The sequence below is a fragment of the Sceloporus occidentalis genome, unplaced genomic scaffold (assembly GCF_023333645.1).
Source record: "Sceloporus occidentalis isolate IW3139 unplaced genomic scaffold, rSceOcc1.0.p SCAF_1, whole genome shotgun sequence".
Taxonomy (NCBI): domain Eukaryota; kingdom Metazoa; phylum Chordata; class Lepidosauria; order Squamata; family Phrynosomatidae; genus Sceloporus; species Sceloporus occidentalis.
The window spans coordinates 54,641,617-54,665,893 of record NW_028316981.1 but is presented as its reverse complement, the minus strand read 5'-3'; the positions used below and the strand labels follow the sequence as shown (position 1 = coordinate 54,665,893).

General features: G+C 42.5%; 2 protein-coding genes across 2 annotated transcripts in view; one reads left to right on the top strand and one right to left on the bottom strand.

Annotated features, from left to right (window-relative positions):
- Positions 1–17,633, bottom strand: part of MCM2 (minichromosome maintenance complex component 2) — a 29,192-nt gene extending 11,559 nt beyond the window's left edge. Inside the window, exons 1-12 of the mRNA XM_089521354.1 lie at positions 17,557–17,633; positions 13,581–13,768; positions 11,678–11,853; positions 10,845–11,108; positions 9,480–9,699; positions 8,000–8,207; positions 6,919–7,053; positions 6,033–6,224; positions 3,188–3,281; positions 2,287–2,537; positions 794–920; positions 276–388 (exon numbers count right to left, since the gene is read on the bottom strand). Of these exons, the coding sequence (XP_089377480.1) occupies positions 276–388; positions 794–920; positions 2,287–2,537; positions 3,188–3,281; positions 6,033–6,224; positions 6,919–7,053; positions 8,000–8,207; positions 9,480–9,699; positions 10,845–11,108; positions 11,678–11,853; positions 13,581–13,768; positions 17,557–17,562 (1,974 nt within the window). The 5' untranslated portion in view covers positions 17,563–17,633. The remainder of the gene's footprint in view (positions 1–275; positions 389–793; positions 921–2,286; positions 2,538–3,187; positions 3,282–6,032; positions 6,225–6,918; positions 7,054–7,999; positions 8,208–9,479; positions 9,700–10,844; positions 11,109–11,677; positions 11,854–13,580; positions 13,769–17,556) is intronic.
- A 1,605-nt stretch (positions 17,634–19,238) lies between these two features.
- Positions 19,239–24,277, top strand: part of TPRA1 (transmembrane protein adipocyte associated 1) — a 37,277-nt gene continuing 32,238 nt past the window's right edge. Inside the window, exon 1 of the mRNA XM_089521341.1 lies at positions 19,239–19,528. The gene's annotated coding sequence lies outside the window, so the exon portion shown is untranslated. The remainder of the gene's footprint in view (positions 19,529–24,277) is intronic.

The following is a 24,277-nucleotide window of genomic DNA, read 5'->3' as shown; positions in this document are numbered from 1 at the left end:
TCATAACTGAACCAAACCAGGCAACTCATAAGGCAGAAGGAAAGTGAGCAACACAGCCCCAGTCTGAAAATATACAAAGACTTTGCCAGGCTGGGCTGTCTTCTAAGTAGCCACATTTATCTGTGGGGCACTGGACAGATCCCAGAAGCTAAGAATGTGCATGTCAAGATTCAGCTTCTCTCATCCATCTTCTTGCTACACTAACACTGCAAGGAGGTAGGTCCCTATGTCTTCACTCTTTATTCTCCTGAAAGGCAGATGTGCAAAGTTCATACCTGAACAGGATCCACAGTGTCCCTGACCACACAGAGGATATCGAATCGAGATATGATGGGCTCAGTGAGATCAACATTTTCTGAGAAAGTCAAAGATGGGTCATAGCGGCCACCTAGGACAAGTAAAGAAACCAGTTCAGACACAGAAGCTCAATGTAAGCTTTGGGAAACAGACAGCACTCTCCTCTTTCTCCTCTGGCCCTGTTCTAATCTTTTGTTTCATTGCTTATAGCACAGATTTTGTTCTCCCATTACTTTCAGAGATGTGCTAACAACACAGAGAATACAAGATGTTGCCAAACAGGAAGGAGGAATCTCTGGCTCTCTCGATGTTGTGGACTTCAGGTTCCAGGAGCCTCTCCCAGGATAATTAACAGGAAGGGATTTTGGGAAATGGGTGTGCAAAATATTTGAAGAGCCACAGGTTCCCCACCCATATAAAATAATCCATGTGAGGCAGTTTCACTCACTACCAAACAGGAGGAGCTTCTCACTCCCACAGCCCCTCAGTGCCATACCTATGGGGTTGGCAGCAGCAATAATAGTGCAGCGAGCTTGCAGAGATGTGACAATGCCGGCCTTTGAGATGGAGATGCTCTGCTGCTCCATAGCTTCATGGATGCTGGTCCTGTCCTGATCGGTCATCTGAGGAATTAATAACATATTCAAACTCTGGCTGGCTGATGTATGCAACTGATAAGACAGGGTCTGAGAGACACAGATTTCAAGGCAACTCAGAACCTTAGCACCTCTCTACAAGGGAGGAACCTTTTACAGTCTGAGTCCAGACAATCACAAAGATTGTAGTGCCCAACAGAAGTCTGCCCCAGTTCTGAGATGTGCAGGGGAAGGTTTTCATTCAGTTCTACCATGCACAAATCAGCTTCCTGGCTGAAGCACCTGCTGGGAAATTTTATCTGGTTTTTTAGCAAGCAAGCCAGTGATGTCCAGGCAGGGGTCATGGCTACCCAAGGATGTTACCTAAACCAGCAAGGAGGAATGGCTGGCAGGGGGAAGATCTGTTCCAAACCAGCTATGCTGCCCAAGAAAATTCCTGCCCCAGAATATTAATGAATTATGTTATCCAACACCTCTGATCCACAAATTGTGATATTTCTACCACTGTGGTCAAGTCTGGACCTCGGCTGTGTAAGGCTTTATAGGTCATGACCAGCACTTTGAATTGTGTTCGGAAATGAACTGGTAGCCAGTGAAGCTGTTTCAATACAGGTGTTATACATTCCCTGTAACTGGCTCTGGTCAGCATTCTAGCTGCGGCATTTTAGACCTGCTGAAGTTTCCGAATAGTTTCCAAAAGCTTCGCTTTCTGATTGTTCAATATACACAAACTTTGTTTCATGCACAAAATTATTTAAAATTATTGTATAAAATTACCTTCAGACTATGTGTATAAGGTTTATATGAAATATACATGAATTTGGGTCCCATTTCCAAGATATCACATTATTATGTATGTATACGCAAATATAAGTATTCCAAAATGTAAAAAAATCTGAAATCCAAAACACTTCTAGGAGTTTAGCACACAGCTAAAAAAAGCAACTTACCACTACTGAATTCAATTCTAATTCGGGATGTATCCTGATATTATCACACACATTTTGCTGTTGACTAAGTGAATCCTGGGTCCCGGCTTTGCAAATCAGTCGACTGAGTTAAGATTCTAGCCAGAAGTTACCTGGGATTCACCTGTCTGGTGGTGTCAGTGGCAAAATGTGTGTGATAATATCAGGATACATCTTGAATTAGAATTGATTTTGGCAGTGGTAAGTTGCTTTTTTTAGCTGTGCGCTCAATTCCCTAGTCCCAAGCATTATGGATAAGGGAGATTCAACGTGTATTAGCATGAGTAGAGGGCCTTAAGTCCAACCATTCCTTCACTTCACCTTCCCAACTGCCAGTTTCATAGGCCCTGCCTTGAGCAGTCCACAGATGACATATGCTTTGGTCCTTAGGTGAAACCCTGGCATTTGCTCAGAAGGATGCTCACCTTGTCAAATTCATCTATCAAGCAGACTCCCCTGTCTGCCAGCACCAGGGCTCCTGCCTCTAGGGTCCACTCCTTGCTGACGGGATGCCTCTGCACATAGGCAGTCAGGCCAACAGCAGAAGCCCCCTGACCAGTGGTGAAGATGGCTCTGCTGGATACTTTCTCCACATACTTGAGGAACTGAGACTTGGCTGTTCCAGGATCTCCACAAAGCAAGACGTTGATGTCACCACGGACCTTGTGTTTTCCTCCTAGGACATTTCAATAATTTTCTTTAGTGAATGAAACTATACCCAGTGTAGTGAACTATTTGGAGCAGAACTTGGTAAAGTCCTCTCAACTGCAACTTCACTAATCCTCTTGCGAGAGGAACAATAATTTTTTGAAAGTGAGATGTTAACAGTAAAAAAAGAATTGCCAACATATTGAGTTGCTGTCGCCCCATCCCACTTAAGAGCCAAACAATCTTCTCTCTGGGTGTGCTAACACTGAGCAATTAGTTCGACAGAAGAAAGACCCAAACTGAGAGTTATATAGATTTTTCCATGTGGGAAAAAGAACCAGCAACTAATCAATTGGCGTGTTCATTCACATAGACAGAATTTTCAACAAAACTCTATAAATTTCAGAACAGACTCATATTTTGCAAGACATGGGAAGTGGCAGAAGCTGGCTGAATTCCAGTTAAATCCAATTCAGAATGGTAAGTAACACATTTCTCCTCATTATGGTATACCAAATGTATGAAAATGCAGAGTATGGTCTTTCATTTCTTCAAAACTACACTTCTTCAGTATAATGTACTCTTGAGATCTAGAGATTTCCTCTCTACAGCAGCTAAGAGAATTCATGTAAAAGTAATATAGATGATACTCCTCTTGAATTTAGCACTACAATCTACCTGGATTTTTGGGTTCTCCCCCAAACAAGGCTAGGGCCAAGCCTCGTTTGATGTCTTCATGTCCGTAGATTGATGGAGCAATGCTGGCAAAGATCTGAAAGCAAAAGCAGAGTTCTCAGAAGCTAATTATTGGTACCAAACAGTATGTGTGTGAATGAATGTGTATGTGTGGATGAGAGAAACAGCACTGAGAAACAATAATGGGTAGTTGCTCAGAAGCCTCTAAAGATCAGTCCCTGTTTCACCTGCCAAGCAATATTAGTCCTATGCATGGGAAGGGTAAACAGCATGTGTGTTAACTCCAATGTGTACAAGAGATATCACCAGATATTAAATTGCATTTAAAATGCTAAAGAAAATAAAATAGATGGCTCTATGGCCTGTTACAGACTGCCAAAATAAAGCTGCTTCGGGTCTCTTTGGAGGTATGCTGTTTAAATGATGCATGGGTCCTACGAGTCCGGAAGTCGCGCCAAAGCCACACTCCATTCCTAAGCACTGGAGTGCAGCTTTGGTGCAGCTTCCGGATTCTTAGGACGCATGCATCATTTAAACAGCATACCTCCAAAGAGACCCGAAGCAGCTTTATTTTGGCAGTCTGTAACAGGCCTATGTCTCACATTAAAAGAACAATGAAGTACATTGCATGCAAATTGGTCTAACAAGCCTATTCTATAACTAAGTGGTCACCATTCGGAATGTATCCCCCTCTGGTAGCTTATGCCTATTTGAATCACAGCTCAGTTCTATGCAGGTCATTTAAGTTTTCAATACACAATGTAACAACATAAGAGGCTTGCAGGCGGGAAGCCTGAACCAGAGAATCCAACTATTCCATGAATAAATGCTGGTGGAAGAAAGGGAGTGACAAGAAATATCCCCAAAGGGTTGTCGTGGATGGGTAAAATTACTACTGTTAAAATGAATATACTACCTAAAGTTTTATTTTTGTTTCAATCCATCCCGATTATAACAAATGAAAAGTTATTCAGTCAATGGAATAGGGAAATTAGTAAATTTATATGGGACAGGAAAAAACCCCGTGTGAGATTCAAAACAATGCAAGACGACCGGAAGAGAGGTGGTATGGGTTCACCCAGCTTTAAAATTTATTTCTATGCTTGCTGTTTTGATTGGCTGATTGAATGGTTTAAACTAGAGAATAGAGAATTATTAAATTTAGAATCAGTGGATTTGGTTTACAGATTACATGCATATCTTTTCTATGATAAAGCTAAAGTTAACAAGATCTTCTATAGTCATTGTGTACGGAAACCTTTATTTAAAACTTGGATTAAATTCAGACCCCTAATTTATAAAAAACTCCCATATTGGGTGTCAGTTAATGAAGCTTTCCATAAGAACGATAGTATTTCTCCTACAAGATGGATAACATATAAAGATCTGACTAGATATGATTATAGGAATAATGCCCTTGAATTAAAATCGCAAGAAGAGCTTTGTGATAATGGCTTTTCTTTACATTGGTTTCTATATCGGCAAATTAAAGAGAGGTTTGTTCTGGATAATAAAACAACAGGAATAGAAATGGCCACATTAGATTTTGACAAATTTATCTTTGATAATAATACTAAAAAGATTTCACTGTTCTATAAGTTCTTTTTGAAAATGGAGATGTATGAAGAAACGGTGAAACCTACAATGATTAAATGGGCTCAAGATCTAAATGAAGTTATACCCCTGGAACAATGTGGAAAAATTGGAAAATTAGGTTGAACCACACTGTATGTATAGATATTAAGGGAAATTATTTCAAAATGCAAAACCGATGGTATCTTACTCCTATTAGAATATCTAAAATGCATAAAGATAACAATCCAATTTGTTGGAAATGCGGGAAAGTAATAGGTTCTTTGTTTCACATGTGGTGGAACTGTGAATTGGCAAGGAAATATTGGAATCAAATTCAGGGGAAAGTACAAACCATATTAAAATGTAAATTTGAATTAGATCCAAAATGTTATTTGTTAAATATGATAGAGAATATACAATTAGAGAATAATTTTGGCGTAATTTTATTTTACATGATATCGGCAGCACGTACAGTCTACGCTGCGCATTGGAAAAGCAAAAGCCTTCCGACATGGGAGGATTGGTTTCAAAAACTGATGACTTATTTTGAGATGGATAAACTTACCTGCTTGATTCGAGATAAGGACTGGAACAAACGGGGAAAAAACTGGATCCCATTAATAGAATTCATTAAAAGTGAAAGAAAAATGAATAAATTTGTCTCTTGAAAGAATAGAAAAATAGGTTGGATTATATTGATGTATTCAGCAGAGTAAAATTTTTTTTTTAAAAGATCATATAAGATAATTTGTAAGATAATAATCGGCAAATAGAAATTTGATTATGTCACTAATGTATTAATGATTTGAACAACTAATATAGCACAGCCAAATGAGCCTTTCGATCAGGAGACTAATTTTATAGTTTGTTTACTTTGTGTTGTTATTATTGTCTTTAATGTCAATTATGTGTTGTGTAATATATGTATGTATTTGTAGTTGTTTTTTTGTTAAATAAAATTTATTTAAAAAAAAAGAAATATCCCCAAAGAACATGTTATCCTCTAGAACAGGGTAGGAATCATGCAACTTTCCAGATGCGGTTGCACTGTAACTCCCATTATCCCTCCCTATTGCTTATGCTGGCTGGAAGCTGCAACCCAACATCTGGAGGGCCACATCTTCTCCACCCCTGCTTTAGAAACCATTCCTATTCAGAAGCAAGATATTGATCACATGGAAAATTCTGTCTAGTAATCTTGCACTGTTTAATGCATGCCATATCTTCTTTCCCTCTTAGATTCTCAACTCACTTTCTCTCCAATCTGCTCATCCTTGGATAGGCCTACAATGACCTTCATGTCTTCATCTGTGAGTTCCCCAACAGCAACCTTGTTATCTTTTTTGGCAATGTGGTTGGCCAGGATTACTGTGGCAAACACTGGAAAACCATTGGCTGTGTTTAAAGAACCATCATAATTATTATGGTATATCCCAGTTAGCTCCTGAAAGGCACAAAAAAGGAATATTATTTATTCAGTCATCAGAACAATTCTGTGTAATTCAGAGAGGAAGAGAGGATAATCAGTCAGTTTTTGTAGATGCATGAATTTGAATTGACACTGTTGTGGCATGCACATTACTTCTGGAACAAAGCTGTGTACTGTATTCAACACTCTCTATAATGGTAGTTAAGAATCTGCAGCAACTTTCTTTGAGTTGTGTGAGCATCACTGTTTGGTGAAAATAATCATTTTAGGATAATGAGGATAGAAAGAATAAAATAAAATCATTGTGGCATTCAGGACACTTTCATAAACTCTACTGTTTCTAGTGATAAAAAATCCTTATAAATAGTACAGCTGAAACCGTTCTACTAACAGCATTAATGAACAGAGTTAACAGCTGACATCTGCCAAAATTGTGAGGTTGGGGAGCTAGGCAGGAAAAAAAAATTGATACAAAAAAAAAAAAGATAAAGTTTTAATTTTGTGCACATTCTGCAAGTGCGCAATGCTGCCCTGTGTCGCCATTGGGACAGATTTCCAAAAACTGTCTGGTGTATTCTTCTTTCACAGCCAGTACTGTTCTTCTCAAGATAAGAACTTTCTTCTCAGTTTCTAATGACAGGACTACATTTGTAAGATGCTGTGAATGCCATCATCTCTCTGGACCTTTCTTTTCTGACATGGGACTTACAATCTCATCCCCTGGTTTGCAGCTGTCAACCAGGTCAGCAAGTAAAATGGCATCTTTTGAGCGAGGGAGCCGTCCAGCTGCCACCTTCCCAGGGCTTTCTTGGATTTTGATACGCTGGTAATTCTGGTACACTGTCTGTGGGAAAATCAATTTGCATTACTGAAAGGTTAAAAACAACAGCAGAACCAAGTGGCTTGGATTTGCACAGAATTAGCCTCCGGCTTTGCAAAAGAAAAGAAAAAGAAAAAAACCCCACAAAAAAGCAAACCCAAAATAACTTCAAGCCTTGACACCAAATTCCACAATATTCACAGCTGACATTAAAGGATGCTACCAAATGAAAGAAGGCTTTGCCAGTAAGCATCTCTACTGTGGAAGAGGTTTATGAACAGGGGCAGGAAACTTGTAATCCTCACCAGATGTTATTGAACCATAACTTCCATTGTCATTCACTACTGGCTAGGGCTGATGTTTGGGTCCAACAACATCAGGAATACCATACCTTTCCTATCCCTGCTTATAAAGGAAACAAATGGTACAAAGTTTTTTGTGGGTTTTTGGGGCTATGTAGCCATGTTCTAGAAGAGTTTATTCCTGACATTTTGCCAGCATCTGTGGCTGGCTTCTTCAAATGGTACAAAGATTTTCCATTTTGAACCTTGGCACTGAAAGTTATTTAAAAGTGTCTAATTATGTAACATCATGCTATCTTATGACTTCAATCAAGAACAGGCTACTTGTTCTATTATTCACATAATGAACTTTTAGAAGACTAGTATATGGCTGCAAACTGACAAATAATAGCAGGGCAGCCTGGAATCTAGGAAACATATCATATGCATCTTCATAGGTAAGAACTGACATCTCTGTGAAATGTCTATGCATAGCAAACAACCACATCCCCAAACCACCAGCACTATTGTAAGGGCCACAAGCACTTTTTTTAAACTTTTAATAAGAATGCCAGCCTCCAAGGAATAGAGATATATGCTGCAAGTCCATGGAAATCCTCAGCAGAAAAGTGCAGTGCAACCTAATGTGCAAAAACATTAGAACAGGAAGCAGATTTTGGGGCACTTACCTCTTCCATGTTGATTTCAAAGGGGCCAGCAGACTGACACTCAGGGCAGGATCCTGGCTTTACTTCCTGGTTTTGGGATTGTGCAAAAGGCCCCAAGATGAAGCTACACTTGGTACAATTGTATTTGACCATGCTGAGTTGTGGAAGGACCCCTGTGCAGCTTGTGACAACCCCACTTGTCCGGATCAGCTGGTTCAAATGAAGCTGCCTAGGAGAAAAGGAAGAGAAGAAGGATAAAATGTGTTTCTGAGATGGAAACCTAACCAATACCATCTCCTGAGGGTGGTCACAGCATCTAAGGATGTTGTATGGGGACTGCAAGAATGTGCATTCAGAAAGGCGCAAGGCCTGAGAAATTACTGTTTTGAGAAAATACAGTACTTTTGTTTTTCATAACAGCTCCTAATGGATCAAGATGAAGCCATCAGCATCCTGCTATCCAAGATGGAGACGGGCAATACTTCAACCCCTGTGTATCCCTCCCCCCAAAACAGGAGGCCAATCACACATCCTCTAGAGCAGTGATGTCCAAACTCTGGCCCTCCAGGTGTTTTAGACTTTATCTCCCATAAGCCCCAGCCACTTTGGCCAATAGTGTGGGATTCTGTGAGCTGAAATTCAAAATAGCTGGAGGGCCAGAGTTTGGACATCATTGCTCTAGTCTAGAGCCTTTTGGAACTAGAAGCAAATGGGGGGCTCTGCGACCCCAAAAGTGACCTTGAGGACTGCATGTGGACCAAATGATTCCACTCCTGCACTAGAAGATCTGGCTCAACAATGCATGGTAGGTTCACATGAAAGCTCTCTTCAAGTCTTCCTTCTACTGGGGGTGGGGGATGGATTGCTATTTAGCAGCACAGCAATTACAATTACATTTTGGGAAAACAACAACAAATGAATTATAATTTTTTGGAAGCAGCAACACAAAACATCCTTCTTTCATTGTAAATCTTGAAATCACTATGGCCTGTTACAGACTGCCAAAATAAAGCTGCTTCAGGTCTATTTGGAGGTATGCTATTTAAATGATGCATGCATCCTAAGAATCCGGAAGCTGCACCAAAGCTGCCTTCCAGTGCTTAGGAATGGAGTGTGGCTTTGGCGCGACCTCCGGACTCTTAAGACCCATGCGTCATTTAAATAGCATACCTCCAAAGAGACCCGAAGCAGCTTTATTTTGGCAGTCTGTAACAGGCCTATGTTTTCTTAATAACTTAATAACTATGTTAAAACTTAATAACTATGTTACAAATGGAGTGTTAATTGGGGTGCTACAGAGAAAAGATTTTGTTGGGAAAGGCTGTGCACTGAGTTTGGCTCCTCAGTTTTTCTCCCATTACTGAATGTATACTAATTTCACAGACCATGACAAGCACCTATTTCCAAGTCTGGTCATATACATACTAGCCAACTACAGTTCATTCAAGAGTGCATGCATTAAAGACTGCTGCCTGTTACCAAAACCAAACTGTCTCCTCACCTGAGGGATCGTAATTCCTCCACCAGAGGCAGATGTGAGATGCGTACATGGATTTCTTGAGCAATCCGGTCATATTTGGGGTACATAGCCAGCACCACTTCCTTGGCTGCTTCATCAAAGATTTTCAACATTTCAGCTGGGGCTTCTGGAAGGAAATAGGCAAGGACATGTTCCCGTGCAGCCAGGTCTTCATAATTCACCACCAGGCTCTCTCTGTTTTCTGCCAAAACAAAATAAGTACTTAAGTTCTTCCAACCCACTGGTAAAGAACAAAACTGCAAACCTATATAGTTTTAACTGGAAATACATCTCAATGAACTGAAATGAATTCTGCATAAACATGTGAAGGAATGCACTGTAAATCTGCTACATATTAAACAACAATGTTTATCTGCTTATTACTGAGTTAATGTGTAGCATATCACTTGACAGCAACATTAGGTATATAATCTATTCTGAATATCAGGTATAACATTTTCCATTGCTGACTGACAATGCTGAACTTTAAATCTAGCACAGTTGGTTATTTAAAACACAATGTAGTCTTTAATAAAAAAAAAACATATAAGAGCACATTTTGAACCAAAAACTAGTCTATTATTTTCCATTTTTCTTACATGGTGTGTCAAACTGTATTTTGTTACACAAATAAATTTCAAAAGTCCAGTGTAAGCATTTAGATGTTATGAAACACAGATGCTTCTTATCATAAAATAAATTATACTGCCTTAAAAAACAACACAAGCCCTACTCTATAGCTAGCACATAAAATTCTAAGCCTTTTTTTCTGAAACAGTAATCCTCCACTAAATTCATATACTAGGGAAGGAATCTCCAATGTTTCTAGGCTGGTAGGATCATTTGGAATTTTAAAGAGTTTCATAAGAGCTCTCACAAAATGGCTGTCATGGAGAGCATAGTCATATGGTTAGCATTCACTTCCCAGAAGGCAAATAGATGAGGCTGAAAGAAAAGTTACTGACATTAAGAATCTGAATACGTGCCAAGATACAAAAGCACAGTTAAACAGTATGTTTTTGTCTATCAGATTGATTCACAAAAGGCAAACTGATGAAATTAAGTGACAAGTAACTTGATTGAGGAACTTACTATAATGCAGAATTGGGTCTGAGCCCCAAACAAAAATCATGTTCTGAGGGGAAAAGTTGCACAGAAAGCAAATTGGTGATGTTTAAAAAAGCACACAGAGACACATCCCTGGTCTGTCAGGATGTCCTGGGTTTGAAAGAGATGTGCCTGTTCACATAAAAATGTTGCAAAACTAGTGCTCTGCTAAAACAGTGATCGGCCAGAGAAGTGTGTTCCTTTCTAACATATTTTCCCCACATTCTCCTAGAGTTGTACCTTTGCACATGTCACTGATCCTCTCTTTGAAGACATTGTGGCCATGCTCATCCACATGAGTCTTCAGAAAATTCTTGAAGCGGTGGTAGATCTCAAGCCGAGGAGCTGCCATAGACACCCACTCCCTCACTGAGTGTCCCTTCATATCTTCCAGATTCTCAATGCTCTCAATCATGTCTTCATCCTCATCCTCCATGCCATCTGCAGCACGTTCAGCCAGGCGCCTCTTCCGCAAGGGACGATCCTCATCTTCATCATCACTCTCTAGCGGTCGATGAAGAAGAGGGGATGTTCAAAAGAGACAGATAAGACAGCATAATCAATGGAGCTGTTGACAATACCAAACTAATGTTGTCTTCATAAGGCGTATTAGATACATTGTTTCAAGCAGATCGCCAACTCATGCTTTTCATTGACTACTGCATTTCTTATATCATTAAGTGAAGCAATGCAGTAACCAACTGTGTTGCAACTTCTAGTTCAAAATATTCATGGGCTTAAATTTCATTACTTAACTATAAAATGGGACATACAAAAAGTGCTGGATGGCCATCTGTCGGGAATGCTTTGATCTGGATTTCCTGCATGGCAGGGGGTTGGACTGGATGGCCCTTGCGGTCTCTTCCAGCTCTATGATTCTATGCTAACTTCTATATAATTTACCTGGACATCCCACAATATGGCTTACAACTAGTGATTATTTTAATTGTCATTTTATTATTCAAAGAGAGTGCTGCTGACCAACAGGCTATAAATATCATTAAAAAATTATGTATTTATCCATGTGTGATATATAGCTATCCATGCAAAAGAAGTCTGTTTCAAAAACATACCATAGAGCAGACCACTCCTCATCCGGTCCAGGCCGCGCCCCAGCTCACGGTCCCTCTGCCTCATTGCCCTCTCTGCTGCCTCTCTTTGGCTAGCAGTTAGCTCCTCCAGGTCTTCATCCTCCATGGCGAGACCTTCAGGTTCATAGACATCCAGCTCTGGAATAGGGCGGTAGTCCCTATACACCACACAGAGAGCTTAGAATAGTTACTTTTAAACATGTTACTCTTTAGTGATGTTACATTTGCTTTGAAGCTCTGACCATATGTAATTCACTGCAGAGTGTGAATAAATCTGAACACACCACTTATTTTGCAGGGCAGAAACTTTGCAGTCATCCTACTCTAGACCCACCAGATGTAGGACAATATCATAATACACTGTTATAGTGCTATTATTCCACTTTTATTTGCTATGGCTGCCTCCGGGATTTGTAGTTTAGAGTGGGGCATTTAGAATTCTCAGCTGGAGAGCTTTTAAGCCTAACTAAACTACTGTACAAATTTCCAGAATTTCACAGGAGGCAGCCATAGCAGCTAAAATGAAATAAAAGCACTATAACAGTGTAGTGTGATATGTGGGCACTTCCCTTGCACACGAACGCCAGTGTACATACAGACAGTTGATACAAGTGTGCAGTTTGTTTCTACACAACATGCCCACCATATGTTTCCTGTACATTTGCCTCATGTCAGTAAAGTGTTTAGAAGTAATAATGTAAGACAGAGACAAATGAAACTCACCAAGATAATGTTGTGATGGAAGGAGTAGAATGTAAGCAATCCTGCTCCTGCACCACATCTAACTGATCACTGTGTTGGAACTGGCTCTAAGAATACCAGCATATGTCTGATCCTTGGATAAGTGTATAGAATATTGTAAGTGAAGCTTCCAGCATGTAATGCTGACATTTCTTTAATGTAACAGCCTCAGCATATGTGGTGCACTACAGTGTTAAAAAACATACATAACCCAGTCCTAATAAAAACCTTACTTTAGAATAAACAGATAGTGGAGTGAGCAAAGCATCTAAGCAATCAAAATAATTAAAACAGAACACAGATTCTGAGTTTATGATATTCTCAAAAGGTAATTTCACAAGTAAGGAGAAAAAAGATGCATAAACTGGATAGATATGCTGACAGACAACAGCTCAAGAAAGTCACCCAAGAAGAGAAATCCAATTTTTACATATAGGCTGCCACTGAGGGATGCACATCTGGACACATCAGTATCATGATGTTCCATCTATCAAAGCTGGATGGAAGCATCTTTTGATGCACATGGAGATGTACATCTGCATTCAGGGCTGTTGGGTATTGTATGTGACTAGCTACACATAACTGTAGCTGAAAGAGTGAGTGGAGGCAACAGTAGAAACATAAGAGCCATAATAAACAGAACAAATGTTCATTAAGTCTACCAAACCATCTTCCACAGAATCCAATCAGATAGCTATGAGAAGCCTTTAAACAGGATTCAAAAGTTACAGCAAGCTCCCAATCACATACTTCAGCAACAGGCATTCAGAGGTATATTGCCTTTGACACAAGAATTAACAGACATAACCATCATGACCAAGACATTTGTAGCTACTGATAACTTTACGGGGAAATAATATTAGAATGGGATTGCCAATTCTTAAATTTATTCCCAGCAATACATCCTGATGAAGTAAGATGCAGCCTCCGTAACATCTGACCTTAAAAAAAACAACCTTATTTAACTGTAGGCAAAAGAACATAACCAGATACAAAATATTTGCATCTTACGAGTGCATGGTTTTATAGATGTCCAATTTTCAGCCATATTGAAGTATTAAAGCATCACCCACATTTTCCCTCCTGCCCCGAAAAAGAGGCTCCAATAAGGGTCCAGATATTACAAGCAGTGTAAGCCTCCCACCTTTCCATCCCTTCTCCAATCAGCTCCTCTCCATCTTCCTCCTCTTCATCAGGGAGCCCCTCGGTCCCCAAGAGTCCTTCAGATTCATCCTCAAAGGGGGGCAGATCTCTCCCAGGGCTGGAGGTCAAGGCATCTCCTCGCCGAGAGCTGGGGTGGGGGCTGGTGGCCACATTGGACTCTGAGGACTCCTAAAGAAACACAAAGTGCCAACTTTAAATGTTACCATGGGTTGAGAATCTCTTACCTTTTACCTACTAGCTTTTCCTTTTACAGTGGATCCTCCACATTTGCTGGGGTTAGGGGCACAGGGCCCTCGTGAAAGTGGAAAAAAATACAAATAAAAAAAACACTTTATTTTACACTGGAGAGAACACCTCTCTAGGAATCTCCAGGTCCTCCAGGGCAATTCTATGGTCAAGATCTGCCAGACGTTGACCATAAAATTGCACTGGAGGACCTACAAATGCCTGGAGAAGTTTTCTCTTTAGGGCTGTCAGCATGACTTTTGCCAGAAACTGGCAATAGAGTCACACTGGAGGACCTAGAGATTCCCAGAGAGAACATATTAATCAAATCCGCAAAATCAAATCTGCAAATGTGGAGGGCCGACTGTACTTGCATTTACAAGCTCAGTCTCCCTTATCCAGAATTCCAGAAACCAAAATATTCCAAAATTCAATTTTGTCAACATGGGTGACTGAGATATTGAAACTTTTGCTTTCTGATGATTCAGTGTACACTAACTTTGGCGGGTTATAGACCGCCCATTTGGGGTGGGCTGTACCCGCCCCTTTCCCTGGTGTATCGGGGCCTCAGCATGCAGAGCGGCAGCCGCTGAGGCCCCGATCCGCCACTTTTCAGGCTGCGGGGAAGCAGCAAAACGCCGCTTCCCCGCAGCCTGAAAAGGGGTGTCCTTGGGGCTTCAAGCCCCAAGGACACCCCGCAGCGGCGGGGAGAAGGAGAAAGGGGCCGCTTGGCCCCTTTCTCTTTTAGTCCGCTGGGCGCAGCCATCTGAAGGCTGCGCCCAGCGGACTAAACCAGGAAGGAGCTCCGAAACGGAGCTCCTTCCTGCTTCGTGTTCAGGGCGCACTAAGTGCCCTGGCGCGGAGCAAGGACGTCACGTCCGCGCCGCCCCGTCTAGAGGCAGTGTGGCCATGACGTCCTCACGGCGGCGCCCGTATGGAAGGGCCGCCGCCATTTAGTGTGTGATGAGCATGCACTAGGGTTAGGGCGGTGCGGAAGCACCACCCTTTTGTAACCCTACTGCGTGCTCGTCATGCACTAAAGTGCCGGTCTGTAACCGGCCTTTGTCTCATGCACTAATTAAAAAATATCATGCATAAAATTACCAAGATATGTATGTATATGCAAATACAGACATTCAAAAAATACAAATAAATAAATAAATAAAATAAAAATCCTAAATCCAAAACACTTCTGGTTCCAAGTACTGCATTTCAGATAAGGGAGACTGAACATGAATTTTGTATTTAGACTCAGGTCCCATCTCCAAGATACCCCATTATGTATGTATATGCAAATACAGACATTGAAAAATGCAAATAAAAAAACTAAATAAATATCCAAAACACTTCTGGTTCCAAGTATTTCAGATAAAGGAGACTCAACCTGTACTTAGTTTTCTCATTTACCTATTTTTAATATACAACTCAATGAATGCAAAGAGAGAAAGCAGAGCCATTTTCAAATCTTCTAAGCTAGATAAGAAGTGCTGAAAGAGATGGACAAAGTGCTATAGAGAAAGAATGACACTCCACAGAAGAGCTAATACATCCTTTTCAGCTGATATGTGTCAAATGCAAACAGGTTGGAGAAATGCTATTTTAGAGGCACAGAACAGCCCAAAGGTGTACTGGGCAAAACTCATTTTCCACACACAAATTCTAGCAAAATGAAACTGTAGCCTCTTTGTCAATGTGCTACGCACCCTTCCTCGAAGAGTTGCAGAAAGTTGCTTTTGGGGACTATCCCAGGATGGCCATAGGTCCTATTGGTTTCACTCCAACATTGGAAAAGCTACTTTTGAATTACAAGCTCCCAGAATCCTCCAACCAATGTGGCTATTGGGAATTATAGTCCCAAAAGTTAGCCTTTCTCAGTACTGTCAAAATAGGGCAAAGCAAAATACTGGTGGCCTAGTCTCCAATGAAATAAATAAACATTAACAACAACAACAACATTGATTTATATCTCCAAAATGGCTTATAATTCAAAAGCACAGTACAATTAAAAACATTCAAAAGTGGTAATTAAAATAGAATTAAACTATTATATTAAAACTGATCACTTGTTGAAATAAATAAAACACAATTTAAAAAGATAAAAAACTTAAAAACCATAAACTTTAATAATAATAATAATAATAATAACAACAACAATAAAGTTTATTTATATTTCCTGCCTCTCCCAAGGATTATTCTTACACACTTGTATTTCGGAAATACTTCTTTTCTATGGCAGGGGTTCCCAATCTGGGGAACAAAAAAGGAATTTCAGAGGGTACGACAATGGTCCAAAACACACTGTAGAAATAATCCAGTTTGAGACTGCTTTAACTGCCCTGGCTCAGTGCTAAGGAATCCTGGGATTTCTAGTTTACTGTGGCACCAGAACTCTAATGTCTCACAAAACCACAGGCCCCAGAATTGCCTAGCATTAAGCCAGGGCAGTTAAAGTGGTCTCAAACTGGACTATTTCTGCAGTGTGTTTCGGACCCTTGAGTGAAGTATCACAAGTCACCACTCAGCCAGCTGCCAGTGTGCCTCGACCGTGTTGCGCATAGACAGTAGCCTGACTGTTTATTTAATCAAAAGGAGAGCATTTTACATTTATAATAGTTTACCTTTATTTTCCTAATTGCTCAGTTTAGACTGGCCTTTTAAAAAAAGTTAATTTCCCCCCCAGTTCTGTTTGTTCACCCGCAAAACATTAGAAATCCGACTTCTTCACCTTGAAATGTGATTAATAGTTTTGCAGGGGGTGCGAATATCAACCAACTGTTTCCTAAGGGCTGTGGGGCACAGAAAAGGTTGGGAACCACTGCTCTATGGAGTAATATTATTCCTAAACCCTAGCCTTGTGTTGCATCCCTGGAGCAGATTGACTTCTAGGAAGAAGGGTGATCAGATCAGGTCAAAGGTTGTCTATCCCATCCCAATCAGGAGGGAAGGTCAGGCCAGCCTCAGGTCTATGACTCTGGAGAGCAGGGTTCGAATCCTGGCTCAGCCATGGAAACCCAATGGGTGACCCACTTGAGCAAGTCACACTCTCTCAGCCTCAGAGGATGGCCATGGCAACAAAACAACAACAACGCTCTGAACAAATCTTGCCAAGGAAATAGCCCCATGCTAGGGTCACCATAAGTCAGAAACAACTTCAAGGCACACAAGGACCTGGGCAGGAAATGGAGGACAGGTCCTGGGGAAAGGAGGACTCCTAGTCACACTGAGCAAAGAGATGTCAGAACCACAATGGAGGACAGCCAAAATGTAGGATCTTTGGGGGAGAGAAATGGAGGACATGACCAAATAAAACACTTCAAACAGAGGTGGGCCCATGCTTGCTGCTTAGCCACGCTCAAAATGGAGGGCATTTTGGGAACCTCTCCTGGGCAGGAGGTTGAAATGGAGGACAGGTCCTGGAAAAGGAGGGCACACTGAGCCCAGGGATGTCACAACCACAAAGGAGGACAACCGAAATAGAGGACCTTTGGGGGGAATGGAGGACATGGCCAAATAAAAGCTCAAAACAACTTCCAAGAAACGTGCATCCATGCTGCTTAGCCACGCTCAAAATGGTGGGCATTTGTGAATCCCTGCTATGCAGGAGGCTGAAATGGAGGACAGGTCCTGGAAAAAGGAGGACGCCTGGTCACAATGGGCAAGGCAAGGCTGAAGGCCAGGAAAAGATGAGCAATTCCCCTCCCAGCCCCAGGAAGGCTCCCCAGTCAACTCACCGCCATGTCGCTTCTCCTCCCCCTCTTCCTTCTCTTTGGGACTCAGAGGGCTGAATTCCGCGCGAAACAGGGTCACGTGGCCCAAAAAGCCCGCGAAAGCTCATGAATAATGAAGGAGCCCCTGATGAATATGCAGATAGCAGCCTTTCTTCTCCTGGAGCGCCGCCTGCTGGACGCGAATCAGAAGGAACTCTATTATGGGTGTCCAAGCGTGGCGCAAGTGGTTGAAGCACTGCACTGCGACTCTGGGGACCAGGGTTCGAGTCCCGCCGGGTGACTTTAATCAAGCCACACTCTCTCAGCCCCTTCAGGGGAAGGAGGCAATTTCCAAACCTCCTCTGGACAAATCTTGCCAAGAAAAACCCTTTGTTGTTGTTGTTGTGTACCTTCAGGTCCATGCAGGTTTCTTCAGAGGAGATTTGCCATTGCCTTCCCCTGAGGCTGAGAGAGTGTGACTTGCCCAAGGTCACCAGTGGGTTTCCATGGCCATGCTGGGATTCCAGTCCTGGTCTCCAGAGCTGTAGCCCAACACTCAGGCCCCTGTGTCACACGGGTTCTCAACCACGCTTTCTTGTTGTGTGCCTTCAGGTCATTTCCGATTTATGGCAGCCTAAGGCCAACCTGCTGAGTTATTAAATCTGCCAGACTCAGGAGAGCTTTGGGGGGACCAGAGCATCTGTTTCTGAAGAGCAGCAGGGTATATAGTAGCAATATTTCCCCCAGAAGAACTCCCTCTTCAAATAGGTTGTGTCATCTGTTTAGAAAAACGTCCAAGATCCACAAAACAACAATAGCTTTACGGGGCAACCAAAAATGCACAAAGTATGTCACACAAGCCTTGGAAGCTCCACTGGGTTCTTCCTCAGGAAAAGGGGTTAATAATCGTAATCAGGAGAGGAAAATAAATTATATTAGCATCATCACAGGCCTCAGGGTTTTTTTGTGGAGGCCTTGTTTTTGTTGATGGCCAGGACTCAGGTCAGGAGTAGGCAGAGGTTTGTTTTGGCCATGGGTTATTATTTTGTCACTAATGCAGTTGAAATCTTATGGCCTGGATTTCCCCACTCTTTGGTACAAAGCACCGCAGAAAACAGTTCATCTTGAGATATCCTGGGAATTGCAGTTGATTGTGGCAGCAGAGCTCTCTGGACAGAGAAGGCTAAACGTCGTCCCCAAAAGTACACTCCCCAGGATTCCCCAGCACTGAGCCAGGGCAGCTGGAGCAGCCTCAGACGGCATGATTTCTGCCGTGTGTTTTTGGACCTTCATAACTGAAAGAAAGAAATTGGCAGCACGAGCTTTCCTAGACTAAAGCCCACTTCCTCAGATGCATTTGTGGCCACAGAGACAGCGAAGAAGGCCGAACGGCACAGGAAACTACAAATCCCAGAATCCCATAGTTGTCACTGGGAAGCTAAAGCCACTCTTTAGGGCAGGAATGAACACAAGGAGGACTGGGAACCAGAGCCTTGTCGAACTGCATTATTTCTATAGCGTGGATCAGACTGAGGGAGTTGTGTCTGTATGTTTGTGCCATCTACCCTCCCTCCATTTTGGGGGAGCAGCGGCCCCTTTAAACCAGCGACCTTTTGGCTCCCAAGCCCCGCCCCTCGGCTGTCCTTATTGGCTCCTCCCCTCCTTCCTTTCGCTTTTGAGTCCCGCTGCTTCCATTTAGGCGCCTCCTGATTGGAGGGCTGGGCAGGTCGGGGAGTTTAGGGAGCGTCGCTCAATTCCCTCTCCGAGGGAGAGCCGAAGAGAGGCGGGCATTTTCTTTCTCTCTCTGTCTGGAAGGCCGAGGGAAGTGGCGTCCAGTGGGGGCCTGGTCCTCCTCCAAGGCCGGCCTCCGGCGCTGGGCTCCAATCTCTGGGCCAAGCGGGGAATGCAGGCACGGGCCAGGCCTCCCCGCCCCTCCGCCTCCCAGTGAAGGGAGGAAGGGAAGAAGAGGAGCAGGAGGAGGAGAGCGGCCAGGAAGGTAGGAGACCTGGCCCAGCAGGGCCCCATGGACGCCAAGGAGGGTGGCCCAATAAAGAGCCCCCCAAAAGCCACTCAGAGAGATATGGATCTATGATGCTTCTGAAGCCACGCTTTGGGGCCCTCCGGGAGAGGAGGCTGACATGGAGGGCGGGTCGGGGGCTGCCTTTCTTCCCTCAGTCTCCCCGCAGCTGGGCGAGCTCTGGGCTCCCTGACCCATGCGGCTCCCCACCTCCTCCCCTGGCCTCTCTCCTGTTCCTGGGCTCCTCTTGGCCCCCTTCTCCCACTTTGGGGGGATTGGTAGTGCTCTCATCATCCAGCCTCCCATGCGAGTCGAGGGCGGGTGGGCACCAGGTGCCCCTTCGGGCTGAGGGTGGGTTGCCTCTGGCTGGCAAACAGCAGGGACCCTCCCTCTCTGGTGGATGGTGGCTGTCTCTTCCAAGTACAACGACACCCCAAACCCACAAAGCAATGGCCCATAGCTTTGGTGGGTTTTTGGGCTCTGTGGCCATGTTCTGGAAGAGTTTATTCCTGTGGCTGCCATCTTCAGAGAATGCTGGCGTGGCAGTGAGTGGGGTGCATATATATATATATTATGTGACCCTTGGCTGATGTTACTCCATCTCTTGGTCTGTGGTTGAATGGCAAGGGCTCAGGGCGTTCATTTAACCAAGGATCCATTGTCTGCTGGGAATCCCCCTGACCCTGGGAGGACACCCAGAGCCCTTGCCATCCCACAACAGACCAGCACAGAGCTTGGCATCTAAACCACTTCCCCTCAGCCAAGGGGCACACAGAATATACATACCCCACTCACCCCCATGCCATCTTTCTCTGAAGATGCCAGCCACAGATGCTGGCGAAACGTCAGGAATAAACTCTCCCAGAAAAACCCACAAAACACTATGGATTCCGGCCCAAAAGCCTTTGACTTCACAAAGCGGTGATCCCTCCTCCATCGGACCAACCAAAATCCACAAGATACATGGTGCCAACCTTTGAGGCTCCAGTGGCTTCTCCCTCAGGCAAAGGCGTTAAAGGTGTGGCTTGGCCCTCAGGAATTCTGGTTGAGGAGCCTGGGTGCCAGTTTCCCTTCTCCAGGAGGCCTGCCCTCCCTGTTTGTGTGCCTTGAAATCTCATTTCCTAAGCAGAGCCATGGCATGGAAAGTGTGGATGGTGCCACCTGCTCCCAGGCCCTTTTATGCTCGGCTGTGCACCCCTGATAGAAAAACAGGGCTTGCTGTGGGCTGTAGTCCTTCATGCTTGGCTGCAGAAATCCTCTTCTACCTCTTCTGTTATTTATTTCTACACTGAACTTTGTAGTTTAGGAATCTCTGCTAAGGTCTTCCCAGTGTTTTCCATTGGTTTGCTACTGGAGTGGAATTTAATGAGGGGTTATGGGTTATGGAGGACATGTGGAATGAAGTGGGGTGCTGCATTGTCCCTTTTCTCAGCAAGATGTCTTTGTACTAGGGCCTTGATCCGCAGCTTTCGATATCTTCCTTCACAGTGCTGGCCATAAGTCCAACATTACAGTACTTAAATTTGTAAAGAGGCCATGTGAATAGCATAGGGATGATGAGAAAAGGGCCCAGAAAATGCTTGTTGCTTGAGGAATCCAGACTTGGAGTAATTTGTATCCCAGGAAAGAACTATTCAAACTGAGGGTCCATGGGCCGCTGGCATGATGGGTTTCCAGGAAACACCCGAAACAGCAATGATTCTTAACACATTACCACGCAATTGCAAACTGATAATAAGATACCCATGAATCTTATCACACTACTATTCCATTGACTTGTTAGTTAGTATGCTTCTCTTTATCACTAAGAACATGGGAAGAGCCTGCTGGATCCGATACTCTCTACCTGTAGTGCCCAGATGTGGGAAGCCCCCAAGAAAGAGAAATCCCTTCCACCCCACTTTCTTTGCCAGCAGCTGCCTTTCAGAGTAGACATCAATCTTTTTGATAATGTCTGCAGTGTATAATGGCCAGTAGCCATTTGGTAGCCTTTTCTGTGGGTTTGTGCCTTCAAGCTACCTGTCAACTAACAGTGATCTGATTAATTTTATAAGGTTTTATAGGGACACTGGTCACAACCCTTCAAAAGGATATATGTAAGTTTCTGAGGAAGATTTACTAGTAGAGTGTCAAGCAGCATTGCTGACAGAGGATATCAGTAGTTAGAGTTTTTGATTCCTTATCCTAATGATCATCAAATGATATTTATCTCTTTTGTAGCAGCTGTGCTTTGGATCAGTATTTATATTAAGCTATCTGCTACATCCCCAGATTTCTTTTCTTTGCAGTTTTCTCCCAGTTCAGATCACATTGTTTTTTCCATTGTTGATGGAAGCAATATTCCACATTGCACTTGAGGGCAGTAGGCTAGTTTAGAAGGTGCAAGAAGATGGGCTACCAACCACAGACAGCTTTTGATTCCCTCCCCCTGACATTTCATTGCCATTCTCTGCCCATTTCCTCTCCTCACACCACTCTGCTTATTAGTAAGGCTGGCCTGTAGATGCTACTGTGGCCAGCTAAAAGCTCACAGTGCCCATATTTTGTGGTGTGACAGGAAGCATGATCATCATGACACATGTACTGACAATTATGAGAACTGCAATTGTAGCATATAGTATGACTAAATTGTTGACTGTGTGCAGGTGTTATTTCACTGAACTAATTGTATCATAATCAAGTCCCAGGTATTCATGCTTATTAAAGCAAAGCCTCTAAACAACTTATTGACTAAGAGTTTTGCTTGACCCGTCTGGAGGAAGAACAAACAGAAGGGATAAAGCTGAGGAATTCAGGAAGGGGAAGCTGTTGTAGATTCCTACAGCAACTGACAGCTGTCAGCATGGTGGTTGTGGGTGCTAGACTGTAATTTATTTTGCCTTGCACCCCAGTTGAGATGTGCAATAACTGGTCCTTGATTCCAGCGATGACTGAAAATGTACACTGAAATTCAGTCCTATTCACCAAGCTAGAATTGAATTCTGAGTAGCATGCTAAGGATTACAGCCTTGGCTATCTAAGTGCTACTCTGTTTTGGAAATGAAATGTTGGAGGCTACAGAAGTCTTTAAAAGTCTACAGACAAGCAAGGTTCACTCAGCAGTGGATGCAATGACACTTATGAAAGGTGCATCAGAATGGACATAATTAAACTTGAACACCTTTATTTTCTCTGAAGTCTAATCTGCACTGCTGAAATAGTGCAGTTTGACACCGCTTTCACTGCCATGGCTCAATGCTATAAAATTCTGGGATTTGTAGTTTGTTGAAATTCTGGGATTTGTAGTTTGTTGTGATACCAGAGCACTCTGACAGAAGACGAAATAGCTGAAAAAAACTACAAACCCCAGAATTCCATAGCATGGCAGCTAATGAAGTGCCACACTGCATTATTTCCACAGTGCAGATTAGACTTTAGATGTACTGCTCTTTGGTTGTGGAAAATTTCTTACTGCATTTTTATACATATATTTATTGTACAGTATGTGGGTTTAGGAAAGAGTTGCTACACAGTCTGAGGGAAGAAACAAGTCTAGTTAAAGATTAATGGCTTAAGAAGACAAGTTTCTGGATCAAAGGTCTGTGTGTGCATTGTTTCTTCTTTTCACAGTCCCCTGCCGATAAAATGTTTGAAATTTTAAGTTTCCATTGACATAAAATGGAACAGATGCTCACTGTAATGAGATTGAAACCTCTAGTCTCAAGAGCTCCTCTGTCAGAATCTGAATCCTTCTGAGTTCCTGTCATGCTTGTTTGTCATTTATGCTGTACCTGCCTTGCATTACTGGATGATGGGTTATGTCATAGCTCTGGTATTGCAGGGTGGAAAGGTTGATTATCTATTCTTCAGTTGAGTAATGAGCAGATGGGAAAAAGAGGAAACAGGCACCAGGAGCTGCCAAGGTCAGTTCTGTGGGAATGTCTGTTATGGGTAGAAAACATGGGGCTTTCCTGGAAAGAGGAATGGTTGGTTTAGGAATGAATGTGTGTGAAAAGGTTTGAGTTGTTTTGTGCTTTTAACATACAGGTTTGTGTCTGTTATCTGGAATCCCAAAATCCAAAACTTTTTTCATGGGTGGCTAAATAGCAATACTTTTGCTTTCTGATGGTTCAGTGTACAGGGACAAAATTATTACAAATATTTTGTATAAAACTACCTTCAGGCTATTTGTATAAGAAACATTAATGAATTTAATGTTTAGACTTGGGTCCCATCTCCAGGATATTATGTATATGCAAATATTCCAAAATTCAAAACAACAATAACAATTCTTCTGGTCCCAAGCATTTTGAATAAGGGAGACTCCACCTGTAACGTGTAACTGAAATTACTTTAGTCTTAGCAACATTGCCATGTTGTGAAAATAAAGCTTCTTGTCTTTGCACTGAAGTTTGGATTTCTGAACTAAGGTCAGCCAGTACGTGACTTGGCCAAAATTGGGAAGCAAATGTGAAGGCGTGGAGTAGGAATGTCTTGATTAAATAAAAGGTTTCTCTCTCTCTTTGTTGTTGTTGTTGTTCTTCTTCTTTTTCTTCTTCATGTGCTTGTCTGTTCATTTGGAAAGTAAAATATGAAAGTACATAATAGTACTTTATACCATATGTACTCTCATGAGCAAAAATCTATAGTGGTTTTCAAAAGAGGCTTTTATTTACAAACATGGAAACGTGACTGTTAACTGTATACAGTACTTTTATTATTAAGATATATTTATGAAGCGCAGTAACT